General features: G+C 43.3%; 1 protein-coding gene across 13 annotated transcripts in view; it reads left to right on the top strand.

Annotated features, from left to right (window-relative positions):
- The window catches only part of TIAM2 (TIAM Rac1 associated GEF 2), a 267,112-nt gene that overhangs the window by 157,593 nt on the left and 90,020 nt on the right, over window positions 1-19,499 (top strand). For all 13 annotated transcript variants that reach the window (XM_063666750.1, XM_063666740.1, XM_063666743.1 and 10 more), the window contains 2 exons: window positions 16,819-17,004; window positions 17,685-17,831. In XM_063666750.1, coding sequence (XP_063522820.1) covers window positions 16,819-17,004; window positions 17,685-17,831 — 333 coding nt within the window. The remainder of the gene's footprint in view (window positions 1-16,818; window positions 17,005-17,684; window positions 17,832-19,499) is intronic.

Raw genomic sequence — 19,499 nt, forward strand, 5'->3', positions numbered from 1 at the left:
TTGGCTCACATCTTGGTGGTATTTCTTACACCCTGGGGGAAATAGTTTCTGTGGTTTTTCAATTTAGGTACCTAATGTTTGCTGTTTTTGTGACATGGGTGATATGATATGCTTTACGACCTTTGGCGGCTCTATGTATATACTGAAATATTTTGTGACCCAAACTTAATTCCTAATTTGAATAGTGCCTTCTGGCCCTGATGATTCACTCATATATTGTCATTTTCTGAACAAAACCCATACAATAAAACCAGTAGAAGATTAGACAGGAAAGATTCTAGTACGATGGCTTTGGAAAACGTGGTTTGGTATAACAGCTGTTTCTGTGTCTGTGGATTGCAAAAAAACAGTAATTTTTCTGATTATAACAGAGAAGCAGCTAATGAAATGCTTTCTTTTCTTTGCCGCAGTTCCATATTCATGTAATAAATGGCTGGTTCCTATGGCATTTGCATTTTAGAGAAGGGGAAACAGTTTGAAAATTTTTATTTCCCTTTGCTCAGACAACCTAAACACTTAGACAAGTGTTAGTGGAATTTCGAGCATCCCTATCTTAAGTCAGGTTTCCTAGGAGACAGACTTTGATAGAGATTTAGATGTAAAAAGTTTTACTGGGAATGCTGTCAGGGACAACGCCAACCTGGATTGAGGGAGCAGGATGTGGGAGGGACAAGTTGCATTGTGATGCAGCTTGTCCCACAGGGAGCTGTGGAGCAGGGAGGGCCATTTAGAGTTCTGCATGGAGGCAGGGTGGCCGGCCTTTGTCCCCTCAGGCCAGCAAGGCAAGGCAGCTCCCTTCAATAGAGGTCAGTTACCATGAGGGGATCTGTATGTGAGCTGGGAGAAGGAAAACAATGCCTCTGTCTTGAAGGGGGAATCCGGGTGATTCACTATAGAATCCACTACAGCCCCCTCCAAAACCAGTTGTCAAATGACCTGGGAACTTGAATGAGGAATGGGATGAAGATAGATAGTGAGCAGGTTCTTGCATTTTTCTTCCTTTAGTTACTTGTTAAGTTATTACAGAGAAACCAGTTTCTTTAGAAAAAAAAATTTCATGGTAGCACAACAATTTAGACATACTGTGACTTATTAGAAAGGAATCTTACATATGGTGTTTTATTTAAATTGCAAATTAAATCATACCTCTGTTTATGTCTGAATGTTTAACGTTGTTTGGAAGTTTTTTCATCTGTGTATATATGAAGAATTCAGCATGAGGCTGGACATGGTGGCTGACGCCTATAATCCCGGCACTTTGGGAGGCTGAGGTGGGCAGATCAGCTGAGGTCAGGAGTTTGAGACCAGCCTGGCCAACATGGTGAAACCCCATCTCTACTAAAAATACAAAAATTATCTGGGTGTGGTGGCGGGCGCCTGTAATTCCAGCTAGTCTGGAAGCTGAGGCAGGAGAATCGCTTGAACCTGGGAGGTGGAGGTTGCAGTGAGCCGAGATTGTGCACTGTACTGTAGCCTGGGGGATAGAGTGAGACTCTGCAAGTGAGAATTCAGCATGAGTAGGAAAAAATTTCTGTCTAAAAATAGGAAACTGATTAAAGGCTTGCATTCATTGATACACTGAGAATTTGGAATAATGTATCAATTGGCAATAGCAAAATAACCAAATAATTTCAACCTCTGCCCCTCATTAATCTTCTGACTCTATCTACCTTTGCTTCTCCTTTTCTCATATTTCATGTTGCCTTTCTCCCATCTCAGTTCTTTCTCTCTTGCTCATTTTCCCATCTGCAAATACTGGTGTACCTACTAGATGCATCTGGCTTAAAGAAATAAAAATAATTATAAAATAGGGACCCCGTTTCTAAGAAATTATAATTTATTAGAGAGCAAGCCTTATGAACATGAAACTAAAGGACATTCTAAAATGATCGAAGTTAGGTGACAGCTGGTATAGTCATCAAATAGTATGGGAAATCAGAGGGTTGAGGTTGTACTGTGATCTTGAGGAAATGAAGACTTCCTGGAAGAATATGGTGTTAAAAACTTGTTAAGAGGCGTGAAGGATTTCCAGGCTGGGAGGGGGTTGGGCGAGCATGGAGAGACAGTTGGAAGTGACTGAGTGGTGGCCTGGGGCTCTGGAGCACACTGGAGTCAAAGGTTTGGGAAGTGACGAGAGTTGGCAGTTAGGTTGGACAGGCAATGCAGCTTTTTCAGTCTGTGTCTTAGTCTGGAACAAAATGCTATAAACCGGGCGGCTTATAAACAAGAGCAATTTATTTCTCAGAGTTCTGAAGGCTGAGAAGTCCAAGATCAAGATGCCGGCCGATTCAGTGTCTGGTGAGGCCCTGCTTTCTGGTTTCTAGAAGCATCTTCTTACTGTATTCTAGCATGACATGAGGGGCAAGGGATCCTTCCGGGCCGCCTTTTATAAGGCCACTCATCCTATTCACGAGGGCTCGCCATTATGACTGTTGTGCGCAGTGGATTAAGCAGTGAAGGATGAAAGACACCGTAACTTAATGCTTGAATCACATAGTTTGTTGGCACGCAAACCATTCTTAACAAATATTGGTATTTTTTCCCCATTCACGCTCTACACACAACTCTTGTTTTTCACCCTGTTAGGACAGGTCAGAGATCTTACATGAATAGGCACAGGATTGGTCACAGAAGTCCTCAGGCATCTGGGAATAGCTTCCTCTGGTATCAAGGCTGGAATGTTGAGGCTGAAGCATTCAGTCGAGGAGATGGCAAGCCTGACTCCGGGTCCCTTTCTGAGTGGCAGCGTCTTGTCCTCACAAGTGTGTGCCTCAGTAGAGCAGGTCGAGCTGCCTGAGGGCTTCTCTTTTTATAGTCCCTGTTTGGGGATCCACCTGTGTCTGGTTATCTTGAAGGTTGGTGCGCCCTAGCATGTGATGTCATCCCAAATTGGAATATCCCAATGCAGTTGGTCTAAACAGATTTGGGCATTCTGGGCATTCTGGCAGACATCTGCACTTACAAACTAACTGTGATAACATATTCATACTACACCCATAAATTGCACTCCAAACAATGACCTAATCATTGCCCCTTTTAAAAAGGCCCTACTTCCTAATACCATCACCTAAAGCATTAAGATTTCAATGTATGTATTTCGGAGGGACACATTCAGCCCATAGTGGTCTTGTATGCAAGTCTCAGATGGTAACGTTTATTTTATACTCTGCTTTCAAGTGGGGGGATACAGGTTTTTAAGCTGAGGACAAAGCATGATGACTGTAGTGTCTTTGGAAGATTAATCAGGCAGCAGCTTGGAGGACAGAGAGGGGCAAAAGGTGTCAGGCAGTGGAGTGGCACTGTGCTGGGTGTGTAGATACAAGGGCCTGGTCCCAAGTGACACAAGTTCAACAGTTTACATGGAAAATATATAACAGGGTGCATAATTTTCTGTAATTCTATAGAATCTTTTTTTTTTTTTGAGACAGAGTTTTGTTCTTGTTGCCCAGGCTGGATTGCAATGGTGTGATCTTGGCTCATCGCAACCTCCACCTCCCAGGTTCAAGCGATTCCCATGCCTCAGCCTCCCGAGTAGCTGGGATTACAGGCGCCCGCCACCACGCCTGGCTAATTTTGTATTTTTAGTAGAGATGGGGTTTCACCATGTTGGTCAGGCTGGTCTCGAACTCCTGACCTTAGATGATCCGCTTGCCTCAGCCTCCCAAAGTGCTGGGATTACAAGGGTGAGCCACCATGCCCAGCCTCAATTTTATAGAATCTTAAAGACAGTAACTTACACCCCTGAGTGGAACTGTTGCTCAACCAGGATATGCCATTTAAACTCCAAAGTACAAAATAGTTTTAACGAGGAAGCCAAAACTGCCGAGAAGAATGCAGGAGGTGGAAGGCTTTGGGATCCGACAAGAACACAGCTGCTGACATTGCTGAGGGAGAGCTGCCCCCATGAGCCCACCTTGCATCCTCTCAGGGCCTGCCTGCCCCTCTTAAGGGGCCTCACCCTGCTCACAGCTAGGGGACGTTCAGCTCCCGAGGCAGTGCAGCCGCACCTCCCGGCTCTCTGTGTGGAATGTAGGTTGGGAGGCCATGTGGAGGTGATGGGACAGATCAAAGAGCCTGAAGGAGACACGGTTATCCCAGAGTTTTCTTTGTACCATGTCTCACCCATGGTGCTGATTTTCCAGGATCCAGCAGCCACAGCCTATCTATCCTGAGATGAGACTTGTGGATTCGAGTGTCTCAGAGTGTTCAGAGCACTGCAGTCAAAAATCTCATCCTGACCATAATCGAAGTCCTGTCAAAGGGATGCCCAGCTTGGAGTTTTCAGGTCTTTGGGTAGGGTCAGATGTTTAGGGCTAGGGAGAGAAAAGGGACATTTGGCAACACTGAGAGGCTCCTGGCCTGTTGTGTGTGTGTGGTGGTGGCGGGTGGAGGTTTCTTTGTGGCCACAAGGAGTCTAAGCAAACATTTAAAAAAAAATTTTAATTTGCATTAAATGTAATTGTATTCCCTTGTTCATAGTTTGTAAATGTTTAATTGATGACATCATAGTTGGTGCTATTCTCTGATTAAGAGGGGAGGTTACTTTAACATAAACCCTTACATAAATCCAGGGGTCTGGATGGTCAGGTGGCCTGAAGAGGAACTGTTTTAAAGAATGAGGGTAATTATCACTTGTGGCCCATTATCCATTCTTTGACAGAATCATCACTTTAGTTATTTTAAGCACACCTTTCTAATACTACTAATTTTTCATTTTTGGTTCTCCCCTCCCCATAGCCCAGGCCCTGACCCCTTCCTGTGTCCTCCCCACACTCCCTTCTCCCCACCCCTGCCGTACATGCACTGCCCTTCTCGTGTTATTCTTGTGAGTTTCAGGTAACAGACAATTGGGATTGATTTTAGAAATTCTTGGCCAGGCGCAGGTGACTCACGCCTGTAATCCCAGTACTTTGGGAGGCTGAGGCTGGGGGTTCATTTGAGGCCAGGAGCTCAAGATCAGGCGGGGCAACATAGCAAGACCCTATTTCTGAAAAAGAAAAAAAAAAAAAGAAATTCTACCTGAAAGTATTCTCCTCACCGTATTGCACTCTTTGAGGTTATGATTTAGTCACATGTTCCTGAAGGGCTTTGCAGTGCGTAGCCTGAGTTATGTTTGCTGTGCCTGTTGTCCTTGTGTCCTTTGTCAGCAGGTTGTAAAGAGAGCTGTTTACTCTCTTTTTTTTTTTTTTTTTGGACAGAGTCTCGCTCTGTCGCCCAGGCTGGGGGTAGTGGCGCAATCTCAGCTCACTGCAACCTCCACCCGCTGGGTTCAAGCAATTCTCCTGCCTCAACCTCCTGAGTAGCTGGGATTACAGGCACCCACCACCACGCCCATTAGGAGAGATGGGATTTCACCATGTTGACCAGGCTGTTCTCAAACTCCTGACCTCAGGTGATCTGCCTGCCTCGACCTCCCAAAGTGGTGGGATTACAGGAGTGAAGCCACCGTGCCCGGCCAAGAGCTGTTTACTTTTTACCTTCAGACACAAAGACTGGGAAACATTAAGTGGGAACAAGTACTTGCTTAAAATTGCTTTTATGAGGTATTTGACAAAAAAATGTAATGTGAAGCTACAAAGGCAAAGGTATTTACAGATCAAGACCAATCAGGACAGGGTCTCCAAAATATTCCCTAAGCGTTTAGCTTTCTCTAAACTTCCTTTTAAAAATGTCTTGGAAATCATCATTCTCAGTAAACTATCGCAAGAACAAAAAACCAAACACCGCATATTCTCACTCATAGGTGGGAATTGAACGATGAGAACACATGGACACAGGAAGGGGAACATCACACTTCGGGGACTGTTGTGGGGTGGGGGGAGGGGGGAGGGATAGCATTGGGAGATATACCTAATGCTAGATGACGAGTTGGTGGGTGCAGCGCACCAGCATGGCACATGTATACATATGTAACTTACTTGCACGTTGCGCACATGTACCATAGAGTCTAAAGTATAATAATAATAATAAAGGAAAAAATAATAATAATAATAAAATTCCTCCTAACAGGGAAAAAAAAAAAAAAAAAGGCTGTAAAAGAGCAGTGCTTTATCCACTTAGCATTTTAAAACCTCAATAAATATACATTTATTTTTGTAGCTGCCTCCCCAGCGGTTTTCCCTGAGAACCTCAGATGTAGTCATTTCTAGCCTAATAATAGAATGTACAAAGTAGATGACATCATGCAAGAGAAATTCTCTGGAACAGGTTTTCTTTGAAGTACGTGGGTGGAGAAGATCCTTTTTGAAATAAAAAGGCACTATCACAGTTGTAACGTACCGGCTGAGCTGCATACGGTCAGTGGTCACATGCTCTGGCCGTGTCCTGGGCCTCCTGGGTGTTTCTGGGGCAGGATGATGCAGCTTTCATTTGAGCATGTCCAATGTGGACCAGATCACACTGCCATCCACACGCCAGATCGCCTTTGAAGTTCCCAGGGAGGAAGAGTTGTAAATTAAGTCCAGTTAGTACTTTATTTGCCTTTCCGCTTATTATTTCAAACAAGTAAACAAGGACAAAACCTCACCACCCTTAGGCAGTCTTGGCATTCTCCCAGATGGCATCCCCCATCCTGCCTCATTATGTGCGATTTCCAGGGGAGACAGGCCTGCTTCTGTGGTTAATTAGGTTGGAGAGGGAGGAGGTGGTTGGACTACCAGGGGGTGCTGTGGGGAAGGAGGAAGCGCTTGCTGGTAGGGTTGAGACTGCTCTGGGTTTTGTGAAAAGTGGGCTTCAGTTTAAATATTTACTTAAATACAGTTTTAAAATCATAAAAAGGATGGATCGCGCTTAGACAATTGGAAACTGGTGAAGAGAAGAATGAGAACAAAGCTTTGAGGAAAATACGAGGATACTATGGTATATTTCTGGATGTGTACAGGGGGAAGCAGTTTGGGGAGCAAACCACTGGAGAGTAGCATATTTGTGAGGGGATTTGAGGGAGATCAAGCCAGATTGTGGAGGTGGTGGGTGAAGATGTGAACTTTATTCAATAGGCAATAGGGAGATGGTGAAAGTGTTATTTTTTATTTTTTAAGGCAGAGTCTTGCTCTGTTGCCCAGGCTGGAGTGCAGTGGCATGGTCTTGGCTCACGGCAACCTCTGCCTCCTGGGCTCAAGTGATTCTCATCCCTCAGCCTCCCGGGCAGCTGCGATTACAGGCATGTGCCACTACGTCCTGCTAATTTTTGTATTTTAGTAGAGATGGGGTTTCGCCATGTTGGCCATGCTGGTCTCAAACTCCTGACCTCAAGTGATCCGCCTGCCTCAGCTTCCCAAAGTGCTGGGATTACAGGTGTGAGCCAACACGCCCAGCTGGAAGTGTTTTTATTTTCTATTTTTTTGAGATGGAGTCTTTCTCTGTCGCCCAGGCTGGAATGCGGTGGTGTGATCTCGGCTCACTGCAGCCTCTGCCTCCTGGGTTCCAGCGATTGTCCTGCCTTAGCCTCCTGGGTAGCTGGGATTACAGGCGTACGCCACCACACCCGGCTAATTTTTGTATTTTTTGTAGAGATGGGGTTTTGCCATGTTGGCCAGGCTGGTCTCGAACTCCTGACTTCAGGCAATCTGACCGCCTTGGCCTCCCAAAGTGTTGGGGTTACAGGCATAAGCCACCGCGCCCAGCCTGGAAATGTTTTTGTCAGAATAAGAATGTTTGGTTTAGTTCGATGAGCATTTTGTTCAGTGCATACTGTGGGTCAGGCAAATGTGCACAGACTGGAGACTCAAAGAAGTCACTGTCTCTGCCCTCAGGGTGCTCTCAGTCTAGCAGGTGACAGACAGTTGAGCATACAATTTCAACATAACACAGTGATTCAGTGCACGTGGCATTCCAGTGCTGTGGAAGACAGAAATGGGAAATATAGCCTCATGTGCAGTCATGGAAGACCCTGAAGGAGGGATGCCAAGTTGCTTCTTGAAAAATGAGGAGTTTACCAGGAGAATAGAGAGGGGTCTTCCCGGCCAAGGCACAGTGGGAGCAAATGCAGTGTGGTTGTAGGTAGGTGGTGAGAGGTAGACAGGGGAAGTAGGACTGTCTGTCACTCTCTCCTCCAGGTACCACTGCAGAAGCCTCCAGTTTCGCCCTTTGTCTGATGCATCTTCCATACAACAGCCAGACTGGATTGCATCGGAAAAGCACATCTGGGTGAGGCGCAGTGGTTCATGCCTGTAATCCCAGCACTTTGGGAGGCCGAGGTGGGCGGATCACTTGAAGTCAGGAGTTCAAGACTAGCCTGGCCAATGTGGTGAAACCCCGTCTCTACTAAAAATACAAAAAGAATTAGCCAGGTGTCGTGGCATACACCTGTAATCCCAGCTACTCGGGAGGCTGAGGCAGGAGAATCGCTTGAACCCAGGAAGCAGAGGTTTCCGTGAGCTGAGATCACACCATTGCACTCCAGCCTGGGCAACAGAGTGATATGTCTCAAAATAAATAAATAAATAAACAAACAAACAAATAAAATAAAAGTAAAAAAATAAAAGGATCTTGTGATTGCCAGATAAAGTCCCTGATAAACTCTCCCCACCTTGACCTTTATCTGCAACTCCCTGAGCCCACCCTTCTGTTCCTTTCTTTGGGTTTTTCCTCAGGCAGAGAGGACTCCTGTGCTGTGCACAAATGTGCCCTGCTCCCCTCCGCCCTCTTCATCTGGCTCACCCCTTCTCAACTGTCATGAAGGGTTTAGGGGTCGCTTCCTCCAAGGCGCTGTCCTTGATCACCCTCTCGCCCACTCCATCAGGGAGCCCCATTCTCCTCCCACAGTTCTCCATGTCTGTGCCACTGCTGTCGTCTGTGGCTTTGTCATGATTTCTTCGTGTGTAAGGTTGCTCCTGCCATAAAATACGTGCTCCTGGAGGAACTGTGACTTTTTTTTTAATCTCTGAACCCTCGATGCCTTTCTTGAGTTAGTGAATGTGTGGAAGCACCTCCGTCCCGTCTGTCCAGGGATGCTGTCCTCTGTACTGCAGGAAACAGAGTTCTCTGAGTCAGCCACCACCCCACTCCCCAGTGTTCTAGGCCTTCCTGCTTCACCGCCCTCCCCGTCTAACAGAACCCCTCCTTTTGCCCTGCCTTGTTCTCATGCTCCCCTTCCCTGTTTTGTCAGAGCCTCTGCCTTAGTCCACTATCATATGTGATTTCACAATAACTCTGCAAGGTAAAGATGTAGATATAGCACCCATTTGATGGATGAGTAAATAGACCCTTAGGAGAAGTATATTTCTTTTCTTTTTCTATCTTTTTCTTTTTTTTTTTTTAGAATTAAAAAAATTTTTTAAAAATAGAGACAAGGTCTCGCTATGTTGCCCAGGTTGGTCTCGAACTCCTGGGTGCAAGCGATCCTCCTGTCTACGCCTCTCAAAGTGCTGGGATTATAGGATTGAGCCACTGCACCCAGATGAGAAGTACATTTTCTGTATAAGCACCGTGCACTAACTGATTGTGCCACTGGAGCACCAAGAAGTACATTTGCTAATGTCACACAGCTGGTAAGTGGTAGAGCTGGGATTTGGACACAAATCTTTGCTCTTAATTCATAGGCGCTACTGCTCCGTAAGACTTGGGAAAATCAGATGATGCTTTGCTTGCTAACTAAACCAGGTGATGAATTGTTTTGTATGGAATAGAATCCTTGATTTACTTGTTTTTGTAACTTGGATTTTTCAGGTTGATTTGATGGGAATTACATTGATTATAAAACTGAGTGAATTTTTGGGTATGGGAATTATATCTCAAAGGAAAACAGAACAAAACCGAATCTCTCAACTTTAGCTGGTTGTTCTAACTACTGTTAAACTTGAGTGTCATCTATGTCACTAGCTGGTTCTTCTGTGAAGATAGGTTTTAGTATTTGGAAAGCATGGAACGGGAGTTTTTCAGCTTCTTACACCAAGAAAGAAACATGAATTATCTTATAGGACAAACCTAGTAATAGGCAAATGACTACTGCGATTAAATGACTAAATGGCAGAAAATATTTTTCTAGGACTGCTGGGTGTGGCAGGAATGTACTTGTCATCTTTTAAAAAAAATCATTATTCATTTGTTATTTTTAGCATTAGGCTTCATCCCTCTCCCTCCCACTTTACTACAGGAGACCATAACCTTTCTGAGTTCATTAAATCAATAAAGCTGTGTTAGCAATAAAGAGGAAAATTTTGCATTGAATTTGTGCCAATGTTTAAAAATGGGAGTGTTCCCCTGTAATTTTGTTATTAGTAACTTCTTTTCACAATGAAAGATAATGAAAACCTCCTCAGAGTGAGTTTTTTTCAGTCTTGTCATTTTTATGTTTTGAGCATGGGCATTAAAAGAAACAAAAGCTCAATCTATATAGAAATTACGTTTTTTACTTTTTTTTTTTTTTGACAGGGTTTCACTCTGTTGCCCAGGCTGGAGTGTGCAGTGGCCCTGTCTCAGCTCACTGCAGCCTCGACCTCCTGGGCTTAAGCTATCTTCCCACCTCTGCCTCCCACACAGATGGGGCTACAGGTGTGCGCCAACCACACCTGGCTGAGTTTTGTGGTTTTTTTTATAGAGACGGGGTTTCACCACGTTGACCAGGCTGGAAGTGTTTTTTTTTTTCTTTTTATTTCATATGTTGATGCTTATCTTTAAATAATAAGGAAACATCTAGAAACTTATCAGTATTTAAAGAATTTAGGAAAAGGGGGTGGGGTGTCTTGGATTAAAAGGAACTGATTTTAGGCATTTTAGTTTTTGATGTTAGAAAAAAATATCTCCAGAAACACCTTGATAAATGTGGTCAGGTAATACATTACTATTTTGGTGATTATTATTATTATCATTGAACTGTACTGAATCTCCAAACTAACATATATAATAGCTAAAAGATTGTCTTTTATTTCTTCCTTTACCCTTTAAAATATGTATCTTTGTCTTTCTTTTATGTCACCTTCTGAGGAATTGTTATAAAATGTTTTTCTTTCAAGTTAACATTACTTTAAATTTGGGCTGGCTTTGAATGTCAAGTCTGGTAGGATATTGAAATGTAAAGTGTTCAATATGAATAGGGCCACTAAGTGAGAGTGTGGCAGTCTTACCTCCTTCTCTGTAGAATAACTGGGGGTATATGGGCAGAAATAAAGTTGACAGGTAAAAATGTAAATGAAAGTTGCTAAGGTCACTATTAGGATAGTGCACAGGTATCTTCCTATGAGTCAGAAGACCTGGGAATCAGGGGCCCCATTATAGCTACTTGAGAGTGTCCCTGTCCCCAACATGTTGTTCACATCAGAATCGGCTTTGGGTCTGCTAGTCTGGTAGGGCGAGCTTTTTACATGACTGGTCAAATTGCTTCTCTTCTGGACTTAAGTCTCAACTGCTGAGAAATGAAGTTATGGTAATATCAACTCCTTTGCAATTTCATTGCAAATGTTAACAGCCTCTCTAAATACTATAAGGTCTGTTGTGAGCCTTTGGGTCCAGCACTTGTACCTCTTCCTTCCCTCTAAGGAACCTGAGCATCTGAATCGGGGGCCTCACCATACTTTTACTTGAATACTCTTTCAAGTTCCTCTCTACAACTTTGGTCAGTCTGTGGAAAGAAAAGTCAAATATTTCATATTGATTCTTATTTAACCACAAATCTTCATTTAAGCTCTGTAACTGATTCTTTCTATAAAGAACCATGACCTTAAAAATAAGATGACTATGATCTTTCAATATGGAATAGATATGTGAGTAAAGATGGCTTACTCTGCCACAGAGATCTACAGGGATGAAGGCTGTGTAAGTCAGGGGTCTCCAGAGAAACAGAAACAGTAGGATGTGTGTATACCTGAAGAGGTGTGTGTATGTGTTTGTGTAGGGAGAGAATGAGAGAAATTTATTATAAGATATAGGCTCATGCAGTTATGGAGAAGAGCAAGTCCCAAGATCTGCAGGGTAAGTCAGTAAGCTGGAGACCTGGGAGAGCCAAAGGTATAGTTCCAGTCTGAGTCTACCCTGGGAGAGCCAAAGGTATAGTTCCAGTCTGAGTCTAAGGCCTGAGAATGAAGACAGCTGATGATGTAGTTCTAGGCTGAAGACTGGCAGGCTCAAGATTGAGGAAGAGCCTATGTTTTGTTCAAGTCCAAAGCCAAGGGGGAGAAAAAGCCAGTGTCCCAGTTTGAAGGCTGTCAGGCAGGAGGAGTTCTCTGTTACTTGAGGGGGTGTCAGCCTTTTTGTCCTCTTCAGGTGGTCAACAGAGGATGAGGCCAACCCACATTAGGGAAGGCAATCCACATTACTCAGTCTACCCATTTAAATGTTAATATCTCCCAAAACATCCTTGGAGACACACCCAGAATAATGTTTGACTAAACATCTGGGCACCCCATGGCCCAATCAAGTTGGTACGTAATATTAACCATTACACGGGTGGATTGCTTTGAGCCCAGGAGTTTGAGACCAGCCTGGGCAACATGGCGAAACCCTGTCTCTACAAAAAAATGCAAAAATTAGCCAAGCATGGTGGCATACACTTGTGGTCTTGAGAGGCTGAGTTGGGAGGATCACTTGAGCGCAGGAAGCAGAGGTTGCAGTGAGCCAACAATGTGCCACTGCATCCCCAGCCAGGGTATCAGAGTGAGACCGTGTCTCAAAACAAAAACAAACAAACAAACAAACAAACAAACAACAAATGCTCCAGTCAGGATAAGGATAAGGAACACTGTTGAAATAGAGAAGTCATAAGATTACTTTTCCTTTGCATTTTCTACTAAATTAAATTTTAAATGAACTCGACAGTGTACAGTTTATTGAGATACTGATTGTCTTGAAACTTAATAAAATATAATCAAGACAACAAACGTCTTGCTTTTTATAAGGTCTCCTTTGGGCTATTGGGGTGTCCCAGCCCTGTTGACTTTCCAACAAACTTAAGCATCTGGGTCCATGTTCTTCCTCTGAATTCACCTGTATTTTGTCCCAAGATTTGGGTGGAGAGGTCTATGAGTGCTGAAGATTATTAAAGTGTTTCTGATAAAACTTTACGATTCCCTGTGTATCATTTGGGACAGAACTGTCTTTACCTCTCAGTGCTGCTTTGATGTGTAGTCACATAAGTACATTAAATAGTGCTGTTAAAAATACTTTTAAAACTACAGGACTCAGTGCAAATACAAGAGATTGTCTTCTTCCCCAATCTATGGTGATTGGCATAGACCTGGATTTTATTTTATTTTGTCTTTTTTTTTTTTTTTTTTTTTCTGAGATGGAGTCTCACTCTGTTGCCCAGGCTGGAGTGCAGTGGTGCGATCTCAGCTCACTGCAGCCTCCACCTCCTGGGTTCAAGCGATTCTCCTGCCTCAGCTTCCTGAGTAGCTGGGATTACAGGCGTGCGCCACCACACCTGGTTAATTTTTTTTTTGTATTTTTAGTAGAGATGGGGTTTCACCATGTTGGTCAGGCTGGTCTTGAACTCCTGACCTCAAATGATCTGCCCGCCTCGGCCTCCCGAAGTGCTGGGATTACAAACGTGAGCCACCGCTCCTGGCCTTTTTTGTCTTTTTAATCCACCATGGATTGCATGGGCATCTTTATCTTCTGATATCCAGTGACTCATTCATTTTCTTTTTCTTTCCTTTTTTTCTTTTTGGAGACAGTCTCGCTCTGTCACCCAGGCTGGACTGCAATGGCGTGATCTCAATTCACTGCATCCTCCACCTCTTGGGTTCAAGAGATCCTCCCACCTCAGCCTCTCAAGTAGCTGGGACTACAGGCATGCACCACCATGCCTGGCTAATTTCTGTATTTTTTGTAGAGACAGGATTTCGCCACGTTGCCCAGGCTGGTCTCAAACTCCTGGGCTCAAGCAGTCTACCCACCTCGGCCTCTCCAAGTGCTGGGATGACAGGCGTGAGCCACCGTGCCTGGCTGGCTCATTCATTTTCTTTCCTCTTATATCTTCACCCTCCATACAACCTTCAGAAAATATCTGATAAACTGTTTTACAGTGAGGCATAAATGAGTGTGATAAACTTTAATGCATTATCCAATCTAGAAATATCTACATATTATTAGAAGACAAAGGAATCCATCTATAATTGTGGATTTTCAGGAATCATCTGGAGAGAAGATGTTTGGGAAACAGAACTGAGATTATAGTTTTTACTGAACTTTAAGTAAGGTGTCAGTTTGTACTCATCCATCACTCTGGAATCTGGAATTCTCTAATATGGCAGGACCAGGAAGAGACTTGCAGTTTCAATTTGCACTGTCTTGTTAGCGTAGAACAGAAGTCATCAGTAAGGCCACGCACCAGAATCCCAGAAGGTGCTCATGAAATGTAAACTTTCCTAGGCCTCAGACCTAATGGATAGAATCTTCAGGCGTAGGACCTGGGCATCTGCATTTTTAAAAGCCAACAGGTCATTCTGTCCATTCAAGGCTGATACCAGTAGGCCACCACGTTGTTAATAGGTGTATACAGGATCTTAAGTGAGGTTAAATTCTTTATAGATGTTGACATTGTTTCAGTGCACCTGGGGACGTCACTGTTTTGCTGACAAATGATGTTAAGAAATTCTTTTTTTTTCACATAGTTTTTCACTTTATTAATATAATAAATTACATTGATTTTCAAATATTAAACCAACCTTGTATATCTGGGGTAAACCCTATTTGATCATGATATATTACCCTTCTTATATATTGCTGGATTTTATTTACAAAATTTTGTTAAGATATTTTGCATTTATGCTTATGAGGGATATTAATTGATAATTTGTTTTCTTTTCCTTTCTTTCTTTCTTTCTTTCTTTCTTTCTTTCTTTCTTTCTTTCTTTCTTTCTTTCTTTCTTTCTCCCTTCCTTCCTTCCTTCCTTCCTTCCTTCCTTCCTTCCTTCCTTCCCTCCCTCCCTCCCTCCCTCCCTCCCTCCCTCCCTCCCTCCCTCTTTCTTTTTCGCTTTCTTCTTATAACGTCTTTGTCAGGTTTTGGTACCAAGTTGCCTCATGAGTTGGGAAGTATTGTACCCTTTTCAACTTTCTGGAAGAGTTTCTGTAGAACTTTTATTATTTCCCCTTCAAATATTTGGGTAAAATTCACCATGGAAGCCATTTAGGCCTGGAGGTATCTTTGGGAGGAGAGTTTTAAACGACAAATTTAATTTCTTTGATATAAGGATATTCGGGTTGTCTGTTTCTTCTTGTGTAAGATTTAGTAGTTTGTTTCTTTCAAGGAGTTTATTTCATATAAGTTGCCAAATTTGTTGTATAAAGTTGTTTATAGTATTTCATTGTTATCCTTTTAACATCTGTAGAATCAGAAGTGATGTCATCTCACTCATTGGTGATTTGTGAAGAAATTCTTTGTTTAGATCTTGTGACTGTTTTTCTTTCATGCAGAAAAGTTGTGCAGCGACCAACCTAAGAAATAGATACAGAGAACTTGGAGAAGGTCTGGGGAATGCCCAGAATTTGTAATACTTTTCTATGGGGAGAGACTGGAGGGGGCAGAGTGTCCAGTGTTGGAAATCCTTCAAAGTATCATTTATCCAGAATGAAGGATTCACCTAGAAAGCTTAGTGTGAAAGGCTGGGATCCGTCTGGGTGCTCAGCAACGTGGCAGAACTAGAGATGGAACTGGTGCACCTGAAATGACCTAACTCTTCACACTGCATCCTTTATTACAAGCGTTCACTTACAGACCTTCTCTTGAGTGTTGAGATTGCTCTCAACACTTTTTGAATCACAGCTTTCTGTTCTTCTCATTCTTCTGCTGAGTCCCTGTGTTGGCAAGTCACAAGAGCCTCTCTTCACCTATTATTAATAACTTATCTTTGCATGAAGGTAATACTTGTAGGTAATGCATTTTGACATCTTTGGGAGAAAGGAGAGTGGCTCCCAGAGTTTGGCTGCATATCTTTACCAACTCATGACTTAAGTTTTGAAGAAGTTCATTGTAACTTCTGTGGTGTAAACAGCTGCATATACTTTAGTTTTATTTAGATGTACAGATGGCAGTTATTCTCCAAGATACTTACTTAGGAGTATTCTTAGTAAAATTCTATTTGTCCTTATCCCTGAAGTCCATTTGCTTCTTATTGTTTTGAGTCATTTACTCAGAATGAACAGAAACATAAAGTCACTGCTTTTATTTATTTGGCATCTGTTTGTGTGCAGTTCAGTTAATCCAGTTTAGGATCAGGGACTGTAAATGTGAAGGGAAATGAAGCAAAGTGAAAAAGCTGACTTGCAAATTGCATCCTGTTTTAAGTCAGGATGGTTTAGAGTGTTGGCATTCTCCAAACATCATGCCTTTTTGGCATGTCACTGTATTGGGACCACCAGCTTTTTGTTTTTGTTTTTGTTTGGCTATCCTGATGAAATGAAGTGCCGGATGACCCAATGCATTTTTTTTTTTTTTTTTTTTTTTTTTTTGAGACAAAGTCTTGCTTGCTTGGTTGCCCAGGCTGGAGTGCAGTGGCATGATCTTGGCTCACTGCAACCTCCGCCTCCTAGGTTCAATCCATTCTCCTGCCTCAGCCTCCAGAGTAGCTGAGATTACAGGTGCCTGCCACCACACCCAGCTAATTTTTGTATTTTTTTTTTTTTTAGTAGAGATGGAGTTTCACTGTGTTGGTCAGGCTGGTCTCGAATGCCTGACCTTCAGTGATCTGCCTGCCTCGCCTCCCAAAGGACCCATTGCATTTTGATGAGAGGGATTGAGATAGGGTGAGCAGGAAAGGCTAATTTAAACCATGCAGACCAGCTGAAACTAATTTTTTCTTCAAGTTTGTGAAAGGGATCACATTTTCATTTTAACCCATGAAAACTTTTAATTTTTATTTAAATCACCTCTGTTTTTGCCTTAAGATACAGCAATGGGAGCAGAATCTTGAGAAATTTCACATGGATCTGTTCAGGATGCGCTGCTATCTGGCCAGCCTACAAGGTGGAGAGTTACCGAACCCCAAGAGTCTCCTTGCAGCCGCCAGCCGCCCCTCCAAGCTGGCCCTCGGCAGGCTGGGCATCTTGTCTGTTTCCTCTTTCCATGCTCTGGTAAGTTCCTGAGGAAGGCTGTTTCTGCAGCATTCGGGGAGGGCTGCGGATGCTCCCCCTTTTTTCAGCTTGTTGCCATCGGCACTTTTGGGGCTTGACCCAACAACTGACACCTAGAGTCCAGGTCACCTAGAGGCCACGGGCCTGGAGATGAAGGAGACCAGATGTCGTGCTGTAGAGCCCCCAGTTTCTCTACTGCTTATTCTAGAGTCCAGAAGCTAGTGGATGGCTACTGCATGTTCATCTCTGCCTTTCTGTGTGTTCCATCACCTACCATCAGGAAAGTGGGATCCTGGAGAAGGGGCAACAGTGGCGTGAAGATTAAAGGATGGATTAAAGGTTGTTTTCTCGGCCCTGCAGAGCGCCCCGTCAGGTTTTTTGAAGTTGCTCTCGTTTTGGTGGCTTCTGTGTGTTGTGTTGGCTTAGCCTAGGGGTCTGTAGTGGTTTTGCTGACACTGCTGCCCACCATGGAGAGACCTGAATGTCATGACTTGTGTTATCCAGATGAGAGCGGTCTATATGGTGGATGCCTTCCTGGTATTTCAGACATGCAGGAGTTTTGGTGACAGTCAGAATGCATTTATAGCAAGCAGAGCTCACTTGCTTAGGGCAACTATTCATTTTTTCTGCCACTCAAATACTAAGCCTTTAGATTTTTTTTAAACTGTGTTTTACATTAGGTATGTTCTAGAGATGACTCTGCTCTCCGGAAAAGGACACTGTCACTGACCCAGCGAGGGAGAAACAAGAAGGGAATATTTTCTTCGTTAAAAGGGCTGGACACACTGGCCAGAAAAGGGAAGGAGAAGAGACCTTCTATAACTCAGGTGAGCTCTTCAGCATGGGAACAGCAGACTAGAGTGAAATTCCTGAAACCCCTAATTTTCAGCCTGCTATAAATCATCAATGTTCATTCTCTGTTAAGAATGAAATCAGGCCAGGTGGGGTGGCTCATGCCTGTAATTCTAGCACACTGGGAGGGCAAGGCAGGAGGATCACCTGAGCCCAGGAGTTCAAGACTAGCCTGGGCAACAGAGTGAGACCCCATCTCTACAAACAGCCGAGTGTGGTGGTGTGTGCCTATAGTCCCAGCTACTCGGGAGGCTGAATTGGGAAGATTGCTTGAGCCTGGGAGGTCGAGGCTGCAATGAGCCATGATTTTGCCACTGCACTCCAGCCTGAGTGACAGAGATAGACCCTGTCTCAAAAATAAAAATGAAAATAAAAGTTGATTCAAAGGAATCAGCTCTTAGCATGCACTTTTTTTTTGCCCAGCGAAACTGCACAAGTTGCCGTATCTATCCTGGCACTCCTGAAGAGGTAGTCACACTGCGTGCAGTGCTTAAGAACAGAAAAAATAAGAATAATCAGAAAATAATCCACACTTTTCCTTCCCTCTAGTACTAATATTTATTTTCTCATAGGTTTTATATTAAAATAAATGGAAAATTAATAATCAGAGGAGTGGCAGCTCAGTTCTGTTGATAGGGCTGTGGATTTTGCTCACTAAATCCTTAGAGCATGGCCTTGGGGTTTTGTCATCCCATTTGAGAGATGAGGAGACTGACACTTGAAGAGGTTAGTTACGTCACTTACCTTACCCTGTTCACCAGCACCAAAGGGCAGGCCGGGACTAGTTTCTGCCTAGGTCCATGGTCTTGAAACACTGGAGAATTGCTGGTTCTTATTTTCCCTTGGGGAGGGGTGGCTCTTGTAACATTTTCTTTTTATTTTTGAGATGGAGTCTTGCTCTGTCACCCAGGCTGGAGTGTAGTGGTGTGATCTTGGCTCACTGCAACCTCCACCTCCTGGGTTCAAGTGATTCTCCTGCCTCAGCCTCCTTAGTAGCTAAGACTACAGGTGCGTACCACCATGCTTGGCTAATTTTTGTATTTTTAGTAGAGACAGGGTTTCATCATCTTGGCCAGGCTGGTCTTGAACTCCTGACCTCAGGTGATCCACCCATCTGGGCCTCCCAGAGTGCTGATTACAGGACTGAGCCACTGTGCCTGTCCTCTTCTAACATTTTTATTAAGGAAAAATAGCCTAAGCACATGTTGGTGAAATGTGGCCCAAGTATTGTAAATTGTTTTCAAAACATTTTGAATATGTGTATTTCATGGTGCCCCTGTATTTCATGATGCAGGTGCGTGATAATGGATTTTATCTTGCTGATTGATATGTTTTAGGATTATTCTGTTTCAAAGCTGTTGAAAAAATTAGTTATGTGATGACCTGATCATTCAGGTGAATAGGGATATTGTTTGCAATTAAATCGGAAGAATTCTTTGCTTTTATTTTCAATGAGCTGCTGTTTTTCTGATTATGTTTTCAATATCATTGGAAAGAGAGTCACTTTTTATTGGATCTTTGTTTTCTAATTTGTATATGGCTATTTATTTGATAACGCTTTTGTGAATTAGGTAAGTAAAAGGGCCAGTATCAGTTCCTTTGACTTGTTTAAAACCTTGAAACAATAAAGTTAGAGGTGGTGG

The sequence above is a fragment of the Pongo pygmaeus genome, chromosome 5 (genome assembly GCF_028885625.2).
Source record: "Pongo pygmaeus isolate AG05252 chromosome 5, NHGRI_mPonPyg2-v2.0_pri, whole genome shotgun sequence".
NCBI classification, from domain to species: Eukaryota; Metazoa; Chordata; class Mammalia; order Primates; family Hominidae; genus Pongo; species Pongo pygmaeus.